The following is a 14,819-nucleotide window of genomic DNA, read 5'->3' on the forward strand; positions in this document are numbered from 1 at the left end:
ATGTAATGGCCTTAGTCAGTACTTTGGGTCCTGTAGTTTCATGTGCATCTATTTTTAAAATGAATATTCAAAATAAAAATGACTACTTAAGCTAACGGGTGTCTCATGAGTAGTCATCACCAGGTAGGTTTTAAATTTGTCTTTTTCTTTTGCTTTATGCAGACATGGTTATTTCTTAAGTGTTACATATTTGTTATCATCACCATTATCATCATCGTTATTATTATGGTATATATCCAGTGTCAAATTAGCATTTGAGTATGTATAGAGTTGTTGTTTCCCAAACTTAACTGAAGTTGTCATGAGACATCTCTTTGAAGCTGATCTTCACAATACCAAAGTTTTTTTTAAACTAGTTGTACAGTGTAATGGTTGACATTGGTCCACTTGCAACACGATGGGTTCTGTTCAACAGGAATGTTTTAACTGGTTTCCACTGTGCATTACTTTAAAACTGCTTGTAGATATAGAAATTCTTGACATATGTTTTGTTTGTTCCTGAAAACACATGCTTTATTCTGCTTTGGTCATTCAGCTTCGTTTTATGTGATTGTCAGCTGGAAAAAAAATACTGCATTTGGCAGCACTTCAACAGCAAAGCAGCTTCCTGCAGCCTAGGACTATAAACTGTATAATTTGTCCATGGAGGCCTATGCATTACAGAAATGAAAATTCCTTCTCTGACAGCATTCATTGCTTAGCACACAGCAATTTGGCTGTCAGAAACAGCTGGCACAGTAGGGTGGGACAATAGGAAGGGGGAGAGAAGGAAGTGCTTACTCAAAGCACCCACTGAGAGGATCAAGTTGCACAATCTGTCATTAACAACAGACTGTACCGTGATCTGAGATACAGCTTTATGTCTGAGCAGGAGTCTGTGGCTCAGATGGTGGGTATTTTTACTGAACAGTGGTGGGGAGAAGTCCTTGCATTAAGTTATACTGAATATGACCTGTGTTTATATGAAGTTATGCATTGAAGTGGAAGTAAGTTCTTTTTCAAGGTTAGGTGAAGTTTTACTTATTTCTTCTGTGGCATGGCAGGGGGAAAGGGGAGGTCAAAAAGTTGTGAAAGTAGTTCTTGGAGGGTTTGTCTTTTAAGCCTGTAGTTCTGAGTCTTTTAAGCCTGTAGTCTGGTAGCCAGTTACAAAAAACAGCAGACATAACTATTAGTATTTAACCTATCAGAAAGTCAACTGAGCAGTAGTGGGAAAAAAATAAACTGTATTTTTTTAGTATGTCATGTGTGCCCCCCCCCCGAACAGTACTTAACTCTTGATTTCTGTGTACCTACAGCTTGGCTTTGTTTCCTCTGTATTGAGTCTCATGATTCATTGAACATGATCTAAGTAAAAAGCATACTTAAATGATAGTGGAGACAGCTGTCTGTTAAAGTAGGACGTTTATACGTGGTGTAATGGTGCCAGATTCTTTTTTTCCCTTGACTTTTCTGTTGTAATGTATGTACATGCTAGCAATATTTCATTAAAAGTTTATTTTCTTTTATAAAGCACCAGTATCTTGCCTTTATGTGATGTTTGAAGACCTGTATTTTTGTTATTGCAAACTTCAGTATCATTTTTGGCTCTTGAAGGGCCAACTATTGTGTTTGTGGTTATCTTGCTTTTTGCATTTTTTTTTAAGTGAAAGGATTTTATAGTGTGTTCAAGAGTCCCTGTCAAAAATGTGCAGAGGAAAGAAAAGCCTGACTTTCCCCCGCCAAGCTAACTGGCTGACTAGCTAGCAGGACTGTTTAAAATGTACGTATGGGGAATTTGGATAAAGACAGAAACTTTACAATACCCTGGAAACTGATGTGTGGCTTTTTCCTGTTTTAATCTGTTCTACTTTGTATGACAGAGGCTGAAGTTCCAGATGTTTTGGATTAAAGATAGTGGATGGAAAAAAAATAAGCTTTCTTTAATAATAGTGTCAGACTGGCTGGTTCTGTATTGATAGCAAAATGGAGAGATAAGAACTCTTTTATTGGAGCATACAGTGCCTAAAGTAGCCAATAAAACAATGCTGTTTTCATATTGGCACGGATCAATGCCAACTGCAAGAGGAGACAGCTGCAGAGACTGACAAGTATTAGCATAAAAACTAAATGTTAACTTATGTGACAAGGTGTGGGGTTTTTGGTATTGGTGTATACATGGTTTTCTTAAAAGTTATTCTTTAATACTCTGTGAAAAGAAAACGTTACGTTTAAATTTTATATCATTGCATTGAGGGCTGTGGTGAGAAGAAGCAGGGGGCAGAGAGAAGACAGTATTTAAAATGCATTCTCCGATGGTTTCTATTTGTAGTCTGTTAGCACGATATTTTGTACAGGTCTGTAGTGTGATTTGGTTTATTTCTACCCGGCTCTTCCCCTCAAACGATTTCTCAAATCTTTTAGAAAGATTCTTTTTAATGGTATCTGCAATTCTGTTCATTTCCTCATTTTAATCTTGGTTACATTCTTCTCCCAAGTTCTAGCAAATCTGACAAACAGTGATTGCAGCTTTTCCGTTCAGTAGAATGCCTTCTTCCTTCTCATCAGTATCTGATAAATTACTGTGCTGTTTTAGCAAAACTGGCTTCCTCCAGATTCCCTGACCTTGGAAAGCAGCTGTTCCAACAGTAAGTATTTCACGTATGCTGATCCATGGCAGAATACTGAAAGTTACAGGATGTAGTACCAGCCAACTTCATGCTGTATAGAGCTAAGCAGTTATTATTCTTCAGCATCTAAATCAGTGGTTCTCAGCTAGCATGCCACAAGATCCTTTCAAGGGTGATGTGGGGAGCCACACAATGTTAGCACGATTAACTGTGCTAACATGATTCACAAAGTAAAACCACAGATTTCAAGTAGAAATTCATAATGTTAAAAATATTCTAACCACTAGTAGTCTTTTTGAGTTCTTTGCACCAGAAGCATTGTTCTATTATTTTTTTTTGCAATCATAAAACAAGTGTAAGCTAAGAGCTGGCATTTTCTGAGGGGTGACTTAAATCTCACAAAGTTGAAAACCACTGATCTAAACAGTTGTCTGTGTTTAACTGCTACTGCTTGCAGTTGTTAACAGTCTAAGTAGATAGCTTGTGCTAATGTATCAACACTGAATCACTGAATTAGGGGATGATTCCTAATTTAGGCAAGGTCTTATTCACTACATATATTGGGGGTTTTTTTATTAATCAGAAACAAACTTTTTGTTTTGTGTTATTGAGTTTCTTGACACTTTCTCTTTGTTTTTATTCTCTTTCTCCCTGTTGTCAGGAAATGGCAGTGGAGTATCATGAACACAGTAGCTTAGGGTTTGAGCCAAGCCTAGGTGTTTTCAATCTGATTTTGGCCTGTTTAGCTCAGTTTTGGGTGGATGGTTGTTCTTTTAGCTGGGAATTTTTAGATGCATCAGCTAGGTTGGGGCTCCCTGGACTTCTAAAAGACTTGGCATTCTTCCAGCTGAAGCTAAGAATTTTTGGTCAACTTGAACCTTCATAGATAGAAAAGGCTTTTCTCATAGCAGTAGACATCTCTGTTGTAGTACTTCAACCCCAATGTGCAGCATTATCAAGAGCTCTTGTTAACTCATATGCTTGGTCCACAGTTTAGGTTTGGGGTCAGAGTTAGAGAACAGAATGTTTAGTTCTCTGTTTTTCTCCTTTTAAGCAGGTGGGATGCTGGAGTGTAATACTAAACCCCGCTTCAGGTAGTTGAAGGTTGCTATTAAATCCCACTTCAGTCTTTTCTTCTCCAGACTAAATAGATCCAGATCCCTCAGCCTCTCCTCAGAAGTCATGTCCCCCAACCTCCTAACCATTTTTGTTGCCCTCCGCTAGACTTTCTCCAATTTATCTACATGTTTTCTGTAGTGGGGGGCCCAAAACTGGGTACAGTACTCCAGATGTGGCATCACCAGTTCCGAATAGAGGGGAATGATCACTTCCTTCAGTCTGCCGTTAATGCTTCTACTAATGCAGCCCAGCATGCTGTTAGCCGCCTTCACAACAAGGGCACACTGTTCATTCATATTCAGCTTATTATCCACTGTAATCCCCAGGTCCTTTTCTGTAGAGCTGCTGCTTAGTCAGTTGGTCCCCAGCCTATACCAGTGCATGGGAATTGTTCTGTCTCAAGCATACAACTTTGCCCTTGTCCTTAGTGAACACCATGAGATTTCTTTTGGTCCAATCCTCCAATTTGTCTAGGTCTCTCTGAATCCTAACCCTACCCAACAGGATATCTACTCCCTCCCCTAGTTTGGTGAAGGTGTACTCCATCACATCTTCCAGGTTATTGATGAAGGTAATGAGTAAAACTGGACCCAAGACCAACACCTGGAGCACTCCACTTGATACTGGCTGCCAACTAGACATCAGGCTATTGATTGCTACCTTTTGATTCTTACAATCCAGGCATTTTTTTTTGTATCCACCTTACAGTCCACTCATGCAACCTGTGCATCCTAAGCTTGCTTGCGAGAATGTTGTGGGAGACCATATCAAAAGCTTTGCTAAAGTCAAGATATACCATGTCCACTGTTCTTCCCCCATTCACAGAGCCAGTCATCTCATCATAGAAGCCAATCAGGTTGGTCAGGCATGACTTGCCCTTGGTAAATCCATGCTGACTGTTCCTGATCACTTTTCTTCTCCTCCAAGTGCTTAAAAGTGGATTCCATGAGGACCTGCTCCAGAAGTTTTCCATGGACCAAGGTGAGGCTGACTGGTCTGTAGTTCCCCAGATTCTTCTTTCCTTTCTTGAATGGGCATTACATTTGCCCTTTCCAGTTGTCTGGGACCTCTTCCGACTGCCCCGAGTTTTCAAAGATAATAGCTGGTGGCTCTGCAATTACGTTGGCCAACTCCCTCAGCACCCTTGGATGCATTCTGTCCAGCCCATGGACTTGTACATGTCTAGCTTGTACAGGTCCAGCTTTTTCAAAATAGTCCCTAACCTGTTCTTTCACTCATTTGGCTGTTCACCTCAGTGTTGCCAGGTGTAGTAGTCTGGAAGCTGACCTTGCCTGCGAAGACTGAGGTAAAAGGCATTGAGTACTTCAGCCTTTTCCGCATTGTCTGTTACTAGGTTGCCTCCCCCATTCACTAAGTGACCATCACTTTCTCTGATCTTTTGTTGCTGACATACTTGTAGAAACCAGTCTTGTTACCATTCACATCCCAGATATGAGATGTCACAGAAGGATTACCAGAGTCATCTAGCCCTGAGTGCTAACCTAGTTTAAAGCCCTCTTCACTAGGTTAGGGAGCCTGTCTGCAAAGATGCCCTTCCCTGTCTTCGTCAGATAGATCCTATCTCTTTCTAGCAATCCTTCTTCTGGAACAACATTTCATGTTGAAGAAGCCAAGGCCCTCTTGGTGACACCATCTGCGCAGCCATACATTGATCTGCAGGATGCATCCTCTCCTGCTTGGGTCCTTCCCCTTTACCAGAAGGATTGAGGAGAACACCACCTGAGTCCCTGTCCCCTTCACCCTTGTACCCAGAGCCCTGTAGTCACTTTGATTAGTTCAGGGTCACCCCTGGCAGTATCATTGGCATTGGTGCCTACATGGATGAGCAGCATGGGGTAGTAGTCGAGGCCAGATGAGTTTTAGTAATTCTTCTGGGACAGCTTGAATCTGGGCTCTGGGCATGCAGCAGACCTCTCGAGACAGCAGGTCAGGCTGTCAGATGGATGCCTCTGTCCCCCTGCAGAAGGGTATCTCAAACTACCACCACCTCTTGCTTTTTCTTGGTGGCAGTGGTCTATCCTCCCAAATTTGGGGATGCCTAGCCTGGTCTCTTCCACCAATGGTAGATGCTTCCCCTCTTCTGTTGCTAGGGCTCCATATCTGTTCTCCAGGGAAACAGCTGCAGGCAGAGATGAAGACTTCTGCTTACTGTCAGAGGGTGCAAACTTCTACCTTCCACCTTTCCGGGAGTCCATTTCCCTTCCTTCTCTATCACTGCTTCCCTTCACAGTCCTAGGGGTCTCCTCCAATGTTGAGTTGATGAACTCCTTGTGGTGGAGGATGCTTCAGAACCTGCCACCTCCTCCTATAGCTCTCTTGTCTGCTCCCTGAGGGACACCACCAGGATGCATCACTCACATTGCAGACACTTCCCCACCTGGCTGTCACTGGAAGGAACCTGAAAGCAGCAGTCTCCATAGTGCCAAACTAGGACCTGGATGAAGGTCTTGATGGTGAGCGGCCCTGACTGGACAGACACCTCACTTTGGACTCTAGTTAAACAAGGGTTTTACATATTGGCCAAACTGAGTTTTAACTAACACTAAATATGTGTAAGTTAGTTACTCTTGATTAAAGAAAGAGCTTAACTTAAAGCAGTGGTCTCCAACCTTTTTAGGTCAGAGATCACTTTTGAAATGCACACAGGCGGTCAGCCCCTGCAGCTCAGGATCTACTTCAGGAGGCTCTGGGATTGGTTGGTGACCACTGCCCTTCAAAGAAGGGAGTGGCACACTGGCCGGCAAACTGACTTGCAAACTGCTTCCAGATTGCCCTGTTTGTTGTCCCTGGTCATTTGGGGAATCTCCTCTTATACTAGGGGTGGGTAATTATTTCAGCTGGAGTGACACTTCATGAGGTTTGGTGAGCTGTTGAGGGCCGTACACAAAAGTAATGGTGAAGATATCATTTAAACAAATTATAGATAAGAAACAAATTGTATCCTAAAAATCAAACATTTCCTATAAAATATTTAAAACAAATAATTTTTGTCCTGATTTTGTTTTTTTGAGTAGTGTATATAGAAGTGATTTGCATAATAACTCAAAACAAAGTTTTACTTTTATATATTGAAAATTAGGTTAAAGAAAAAAAGGAACTTAGAGGGAAGAATAAAGCCTCTGTCTGATGTGCATTAACCAGAGAATCAAAGTCAGCCATGGGCTCCCAAGCCACAGGCAGGCAGTGTCCCTGGCCTAGCCTGAGTGGGGGTGTTAGGGCCTGAATGCAACTTGTCCAGGGTCTGCTACATGGAGCTGGGCAGGTGGGCAGGGCTGCTTCCATCCAGCGTCCTCCATGGTGCCAGCAGAGGCCAGAGCCAGAGCTGCCAGGACCCAAGTGTGGCTTGCCCAGGGCCTGCTTCACAGTGCCAGGTGAGGCTGCTTCCACCCAGTGGCCCCCATGGTGCCAGCAGAGACTGCAGTTGCTGCCTGCCTGTGGGCTGGATAGAATAAAATGGTGGCCAGATATGGTCCACAGCCTGTATTTTGCCCACACCTTTTATAACCACCTGGGCCTGGACTGCTTTGACACAGGCAGCAGTTGCCCAGCTAGCAGTATTCCCAGCCGCTCAGAGCATGTGCCCAAATACACAGCCCACCAAACAAACAGTCATCAAGCCAAACACATGGGCAGCCCTGGCTAATTTCCTTCCCAGAGCAGGATCTAGTGCCTGGTGTTTGTCTCCTCTTCCTCTTCTCCTTCCTCTTTTGCCTCTAGTGAACTGCTTGCAAACTGCCCTGTTATTGCCCCTGCTTGCTCCCTCCCCGATGGGTTGGGGAATCTCCTTTTATAGCCTCCCAGGACTGGCTCCATCCCCTTGTTATGGCTTTCATCAGACACCGACGGTTCCAAGTATTGATCCTCCTCTGTGTATCCCAGTGAGAAAATCACAGAGGATCCTCTTGAGTTCCTGCAGGACCAGTACTTGGACAGGAAGACTGATCTCAGTCCTGAGGACCCTTTCAGTGTGAACCAGCTATGTACTGTGTCTGACAATGAAAACACACAAAAGGTATGATTATGATTCTACCTTGCTTTATTATTGAGTACTGGCATAATACAATAGTATTAGCTGGAATCCCTATTATTAGCCTGGGTTGTGCTAAAAGTAATGAGGCAGGAGCAGATATCTTCATCTGGACCTCTTCCTTCAGTGCCTGTCAAAGTAGAGTTGGGATTACTGCAATCTCTACTGATCTCAAAAGTATCACTTCTGTCTTGTGCATCTGCAATTAGTGGCAATGTCTTACACTCTTACTTACCAAGGATTTATTGTCCTTTATAAAGCTTGGAGAGCAGTTCAGGAATTTTTTGCATTACTTTAGTACAGAGGTCTGCAACCTACAACTTGTAAATCCTGAATGGCTACAGCTATTCTGTGGGAAGTTGGTACTGCAGGGGGGAGTGATGGTGGCACTGCAGCCTGCTGCACCAAAAGGTTGGCAAAGCCTGCTCTAGTAAATTGGTTTGTCAACAAAATATGTCTTGGCATCCCTTGCCATCAGGACTACTGCCACCCCCTTCAGTAATTAATGGCCATATTGGAGCCCATGTGACTCATTGGTACAGATGGCCACCTTCTAGAACCAAGCAAGCAAGTCTTCATTTCCTAAAGACCGAACTGCTTAGTAGGTACTAGTAGAGAAAGCATTCCCATACCGAGATAACTGGCTTGTGAAAGGTACATCCTTCTACCAGGTGCAGTGGTTGCTGAATACAGTTCTAGATGTGTTCTAAGCTCTGGGACTCTTGGTAAATGCAGAAAAGAGAGTTTAATTTTTGTTTTAATTACTGGAGTTTGAGATGTGGTGTCTGCTTTCCTTCCTTTGGATTTTGATGTTTCAGTGCTTTGATCTTCAGTAGAAAAGTGGAATGGTGCACCTTTTGGTATACTGTATAAGGATAGGTAGGGCACGTGTGCAGGCCAATTGTACACTACAGGCAAAATCTCCAATCTTGCATATGTGGAAGACACCTCGGGACGTTGTATTTTGAAGAACTCCAGTTACTGAACTGGTTGAGTAATCTTTCTCTTCCACCAAAACCATTAGCATTATTATTTTTCTTAATTGGACTGCTTGTATTTTGCCAACGCCAAGCTTGTATGATGCATTTGACACCCCTGTTCTTATGCTTCTCATAGACGATATTACTAATCTAAAATTAACATCCTACTCCACCTATTTGGTGCCTGAGTATGATCTTACTGCACTCTGCATGCACTCCCCCAAAAAACTGTGAATACAGAGGATCAGTGGATCCTCCTCTTTTTGGCTTCTTTTTCATCACTTTGTCTTAAAGATGAAATACCAGATGCCTATCCAAAAGATGGATAGGCATCTAGCTGGGGTCATCTGACCCCAGCCCTCTTTCCTGCCCAGGGCAGAGGGCCAGCCTCAATGATCTGTTGAGGTCCCTTCTGACCCTATCATCAATGAATCTATTCTGTATTGTTATAGAATATGGAAACCTGATCAACAATTGTGCGGCTGTTCTAGCTGTTATGTGCAGACAGAACAATAAAAGGAAATAAAAGAAGTTGTAGAATCTCTATCTCTGGGAATTTTCAGGAGCAGGTTGAAGTTGGACAGATTTGGCTAGGATCACCCCACTGCTCACCCCACTGCTGTTGCCACTGCCATTACCAAATCTAGCAGGTGAGGAGCCCCTCAGTCTGGATCAGGCTCAGGGGCTGGATGAGTTTGATACCCCTGTTCTAAAGGAAACTGAGGCAAGCAGGGGGTGGAGGAAAAGTAGTGGGAGGACAACTTACAGAAGTGTATGGTTGACCTATGTTGACAAAAGAGCTGAAAAGACAAAAAGAACAAGAACTTAAGTACTAGTCCTGAATTTTGGCTAGGAAATGGTGATCAGAGTTTGACAAGAACAGTTTCAGAGATAGGAGTGGATTGCAGTGTTTCTAGGGCTGTGTGGGAAGAATTATTAGTAGGTTAGCAGGTGGAAGACTTAACTCCAGTGTTTTACAAAATTTGTCATGCGTTGGAAAAATATATCCTTACATTAGAAAACTCAGCAGCTAAACCTACCGTTTCAGACTGTCCATAGTTTGTAAAAGCAAGCTATGGATTATATTAATCTCACAACCATAATTGACCTTTAAATGTTGTTCTATTTTTAAACATATAATCTTGCTAGTTAAATTGTGAGTGCTTTTTTGTTGCTACTTACTGTAGTACTGTCAATTAAACTTGCAGAATCTCATTAATGAATGGTGGAAGTGGGAAGAGTGCCTATGTGCTATTCTTGGTACAGAATGGTTAACAAACCTATAGTTGCATTGGGCAGCAGGAGTAGGCTCCACTATGTTAGGCTGGGGTTTGATCTTGCCCAGAATTCATATACAACAAAAGGTTTTGTTGAGATGGTTTGTCCCTGTCCAGAAAGGCAGGATCAAATTGCATTGTCAAGTCATTGTGACACCATCTTCCAAAGAGTATGCCTTCTTTGTATAGAAGAGTCTCGTTTTCCTCTCTGGATAATTAACTATATTTTAGGTTTCTTGTATTTTAAGAGTTCAGATTAAAAAAGAAGAATTTGAAGGGATACAGTTTCTAAGTGACATGTCCATACACCCTAATGTTTCAGTGTAGACAAGCGATAAGAAGGAAAAGATTTTTAATCTGACTTATTACAACAAATTACCTTTTTATTATTAACACCTGTTAAACTTTCATGTAATATATAGCTGACATACTGTAGAAACAAAATTGATAAAACGTTAAAGAAAAACAACTCCCTTCAAACCTGTCTTTCAACTCTTTCAAACTTGAGGCAAATCAATGCCTCAAAAAACCAAACAAATAAAAAACAAGCCCCAGCCTTCCCAGCCACCTCCATTTATTATGAAGAAGCTAAGGAAAAAAAAGTAACAGTCAGATTTTGAACACTCCGTTTTAAATTGCCTTCTTGAATAATAAATAGCACAACCTTATTTCATAATATTTATTGAAGACCATTATCCTGTGCACGTGGAACTTAACCCTGAACTTGTTTCTTTTGTAATAGCTTGTGTGGTGGGTGTTTCATGCTCCCGCCCTGCTCCTTTCTGTGTTTGGTGGATATGGTTTAATGAACAGCTGTGCATTTGCTGAGTCACTGTAATTATTTGGTTCTGCCATGGCAGTGAGATGGGCAAAAACATATTTCAAGCTGAGTTGTGTGAAAATTTCATTAATCACATTCTAGTTAGCAGGTGATGGGAAGGAAGCAAAAGTATTCTTGTGTATGAATGTTTAAAATGGTTTTCTCTTTATTGGTTTAGTAGGTAATTTGACTGCTGTTTAACATATTAGACCTTGTGAAAACAATTATAGAGATTCAGCTTTACACTGGCAGGCAAAATCCTGCTGTGATTATTGATGTGCAAATGAAGTTAGTTTCTGGTGGTGAAGTATTTTAAATAGATAAGGGGTCATTGAAAAACTTCTGTTGGTAATGACAGTGCTTGAAGTAGCATTCCATGAATTCATTTACTAAGTATTCAGTTTTAAATGCTCCAACATGATAACATCAGAGGCTGAAAATAAGAGACATTTGCACCTTTTAAGGTCCATGCATGTGTGAAAATGGCAGAACTAAAAACAATCCAGACACTGCTTAATTAGCACATCTGTAGGATCTAGACTTCCACAGGCTGTTTTGCAAGGGGGGAGGTGACTTTTGAAATATAGGTCTCTAAATAGGATGCATGTATTTGTCAGATGTTGGGCACTAGGTTATAATAAGTGATTCTAAGAAGTGGATTTCACAGGTTCTTTTGTATGTCCCCTGCTAAACTGAGCTTCTCTCCAATATTATGTAACATGTTTACCCTGGCAAGATGACACTGCAGGCAGAGCCTTGGTTGAAAGCAAAATGTCTTAGTCTTTCTAAACATCACCTTTGAAATGAGCTTAAAGCTTTTAATGTCCTGTTTTGATTTGTAAGAACAACATACTGTTTGCAAACACTTAATGGTTTGATCTTAAAATGATCTTACAAAGTTGCAAGAACTAATTTATTGGGAGATTTTTTGCAGTGGATTTTCTGAAGTAAATCTGCACCCAAGGGAGGACAGCAAAGAGTTCTTTAATTTGGGAAGGCAAAAGTATCTAATCTGGAAAACTTCCTGTGTACATATGGCTGTATAAACGTGGTTTCCTTTTACATATTAAGTAGTTTGGCCAGAAGGTGTCTTTTTGTGGGTTTTTTTTTTTTTAACCTTAAAATTTCATGTATTTGGTAAACACAACATTCCTAAAATTGATACAACCCTACCTATTTTTATGTAAAGGCTGATAAAATGTCACTGTGATCTGCTGTGGCTTTCCTATTGGTATGCTGGTAGAGGGCAAAAACTCAATCCATACTTTTCTTTTTCATGTCTTCACTTGAGAGATGCAATCAATATTGTACCAACCAATTTAGGTCCTAATTTTGAAAACCCCATAAACTGTCACAAGCTGCCTGTTTATCCCCAAATATTTTTGATTAAATGCTGTATATTTAGTGCTATTACTACCTGTGTAAAATCTTAAAAAAATACTGCTAGATGCATCTGGGCCACGTTTCAAGTTTAAAATTGCTACTACATACCTCTACATTTTGAAAATAGTTTTTAGTATGTTTGTTATTTTCACATGTGTTTTTCATGTGAAAATGGAGGAATCATTGCCTTATCTAACTCATGTGATTGTCTTCTGTTAAGTGTACAAGCATCAACAATGGCTAAAATGAGTTTAACAAATTAAACTCTTCTCCTGAAGTTCTTTGTTGAGATCTTAAAAAGTATGGGCTTGATGGTGTAGATCAGTGGTTCACAGCCAGGATGCCATGGCATCCTGGGGTGTCTTGAGGTCTTTTCAAGGGTGCCACACCAGATAGCACTGTTAGGATTATAAAAATGATTCACAAGATAAATCTAAAGATTTCCAAAGGAAAGTGGTGATCTTTCTTAGTTCTTTGCAGCAGAAAAACTGTTTTATTACTTTTCTGTAGGCAAAAAAGAGTGAAAACTAAGAGCTTTCAGGGATGTATTTGGTATCTGTGTTGGTCTGAGACAAAAAAGAAATGCAAAACTCTAGAAATCTTGGTTCAGAGATGATACCTTTTATTGGGCCAACTAAGAAATTGCAAAAACAAAACAAATCTTTCTTTTTAAACTTTCGGGCGCACACCCCTTTTCAGGCTGAGGGAAAATTAAAGACGGTAAAAGTCCTCGTAGGTAGAAAATAAACTTCATTTTGCACAGAGGAAGCTGAAGGTGGATGTCTGTTCCTCTGGACCCATGAGAGTTCCTTTGTGCAACTTACTCTTTGATGTGCAGATAAGGCAGGATTTCTTCCCTGGTGGTGTCAGATGGCAGAAATGCAGTGAGGTGTAGAAATCTTTCTTTAGTGTTTCGCAGTGAAATTTATAATTCCAAAATCGGCTAAAATTCAGCATCTTCCATGTTTCAGGGATGTATTTGGTAGCCGTGTTGATCTGGAACAAAAGGATATGCAAAACTGCCATCTTTAATTTTCCCTCGGCTTGAAGTAGGGTGCATGAGCCCGAAAGCTGGGAAAGAAAGATTTTTTGGGGGATTTCTTAATTGGTCTAATAAAAGGTATTATCTCTGAATCAAGAGTTTTAGAGTTTTGCACTTCTGAAAACTAAGAGCTGGCATTTTCTGAGGGGTGCCACAAGCATAAAATGTTTGAAAACCAAGTTAAGAGGAGACAGTATCCAAGAAAATTATTTATCTTGTAACAGCAACCTAGCCTCAAACTGCAGTGTGCTGCCCATCCTTGGGAGCAGTGTCTGGGCGTCACATTTTATTGTATTTTTTTTTTTTTTTTTTTTTTTTGCAATAAAAGTTGTGCAAGCTTAGTTAAGTATCTTTTTTTTGTATTCAGAGTACTTTTACCTTAATAAGGTTCTGAAATATGTGGGAAGCAAACAGCAATAAGTGTTTTCACTTACTTATTTACCCCAGGCACAGAATAAGAGACAAAGCCAGTATATGCTCACATGTCTGTCTGACTTCTGCATGCTTGCAGATGTGTATTGGTTCCCCATACCAATGGTAGTTAGTCATCTCACTGGCTCTGACTTCTCAGAAGTGCTCATATAGCTTTCACAGTATTGTGCTCTTAGAGATGCCATGACCTGGGAACCAGAGCAATTAAACTATTGATCAGTTTTTAAGAAGTGCCATTTTGTGCAAAGGGAGAAGATTCCAAGCCTCTCTTTTGTATGGCAGTATTTGCTCATCTTGAGCAAAATGTAGTCAGTCCTTGGATGATTTCATTGTCTGTTGAAAGCAGTAAGCCATATATAAGGATAGCCTTAGAAGGCACAAGTTCCTCACTAGAAAATTAAGCCTGAGTGAAAAGTACTGCCCCACCTCTTTCAAAGTTGCACCCATTTTTAATTGTCCATCTTTGCTTCACCTGTAAACCAATTCTTTCCTTCCTCTTAAGCCACACCAATTTGTTTTGCTACCCAAAGATAAGATTTTGAACTCATGTACAAAGCAGTTAATTCTGGGCTCCTGAAATAGATAATGAATGTTTGGGCTCCTTCAGCTTCTTCCTCCTTTTTGAAGGAAGTCCTGTACTCTGTGATTGTAGCCTGCTTGTCTTTTTCCCCTCCCCTCTCTTGAAAGCAGTCTGTGTTTCTTGTTCAACTTTGTTCTTTTTCTGCTTCCATGTCTCAAGAAAAAGGAGCCAGTGGCACCCTGCCTCCATTCAGCCCATTTGCCCAGGCAAAAGTTTGTCTCCTCCCAAGTGAGCGGGTTTTTCAAACCCTGTGTATGGTTCTCATCTATCCTCCCATTCTGTGTAATTTTTGTAATTGCTGTGTCAGTTAGAGAGCTGTGGGTGACAGCATAAGCAATAAATGTATGCTAACTTGATGCCAGCAGGGAGACCAAACAGGATTTTATTTAAACGGTTGATTATTGTACGTGGTTGTCTTTAAGCTAGATAGCTAGAACTGGAAAAGCTGTTATGAACAAGACTTTGATTTACACTTAATGTCTTGGGAAGTTAGGTTCTTAATGGGGGGGGGGGGGGGGGGTTTTTTCCCCCG

General features: G+C 40.9%; 1 protein-coding gene across 7 annotated transcripts in view; it reads left to right on the forward strand.

Annotated features, from left to right (window-relative positions):
* The window catches only part of ACVR1 (activin A receptor type 1), a 118,435-nt gene that overhangs the window by 22,514 nt on the left and 81,102 nt on the right, over positions 1–14,819 (forward strand). For 2 of the 7 annotated variants that reach the window (XM_025199931.1, XM_025199933.1), the window contains exon 1: positions 916–1,003. The exons of 2 other annotated variants lie outside the window; for them this stretch is intronic. In XM_025199931.1, the coding sequence (XP_025055716.1) occupies positions 948–1,003 (56 nt within the window). In that variant the 5' untranslated portion in view covers positions 916–947. Of the gene's footprint in view, positions 1–820; positions 890–915; positions 1,004–2,608; positions 2,625–7,625; positions 7,759–14,819 lie in introns of those variants that run through there. 3 more of the 7 variants (XM_025199932.1, XM_025199934.1, XM_025199937.1) reach the window with 3 other exon arrangements.

Source organism: Alligator sinensis, unplaced genomic scaffold (genome assembly GCF_000455745.1).
Source record: "Alligator sinensis unplaced genomic scaffold, ASM45574v1 scaffold389_1, whole genome shotgun sequence".
Taxonomy (NCBI): Eukaryota; Metazoa; Chordata; order Crocodylia; family Alligatoridae; genus Alligator; species Alligator sinensis.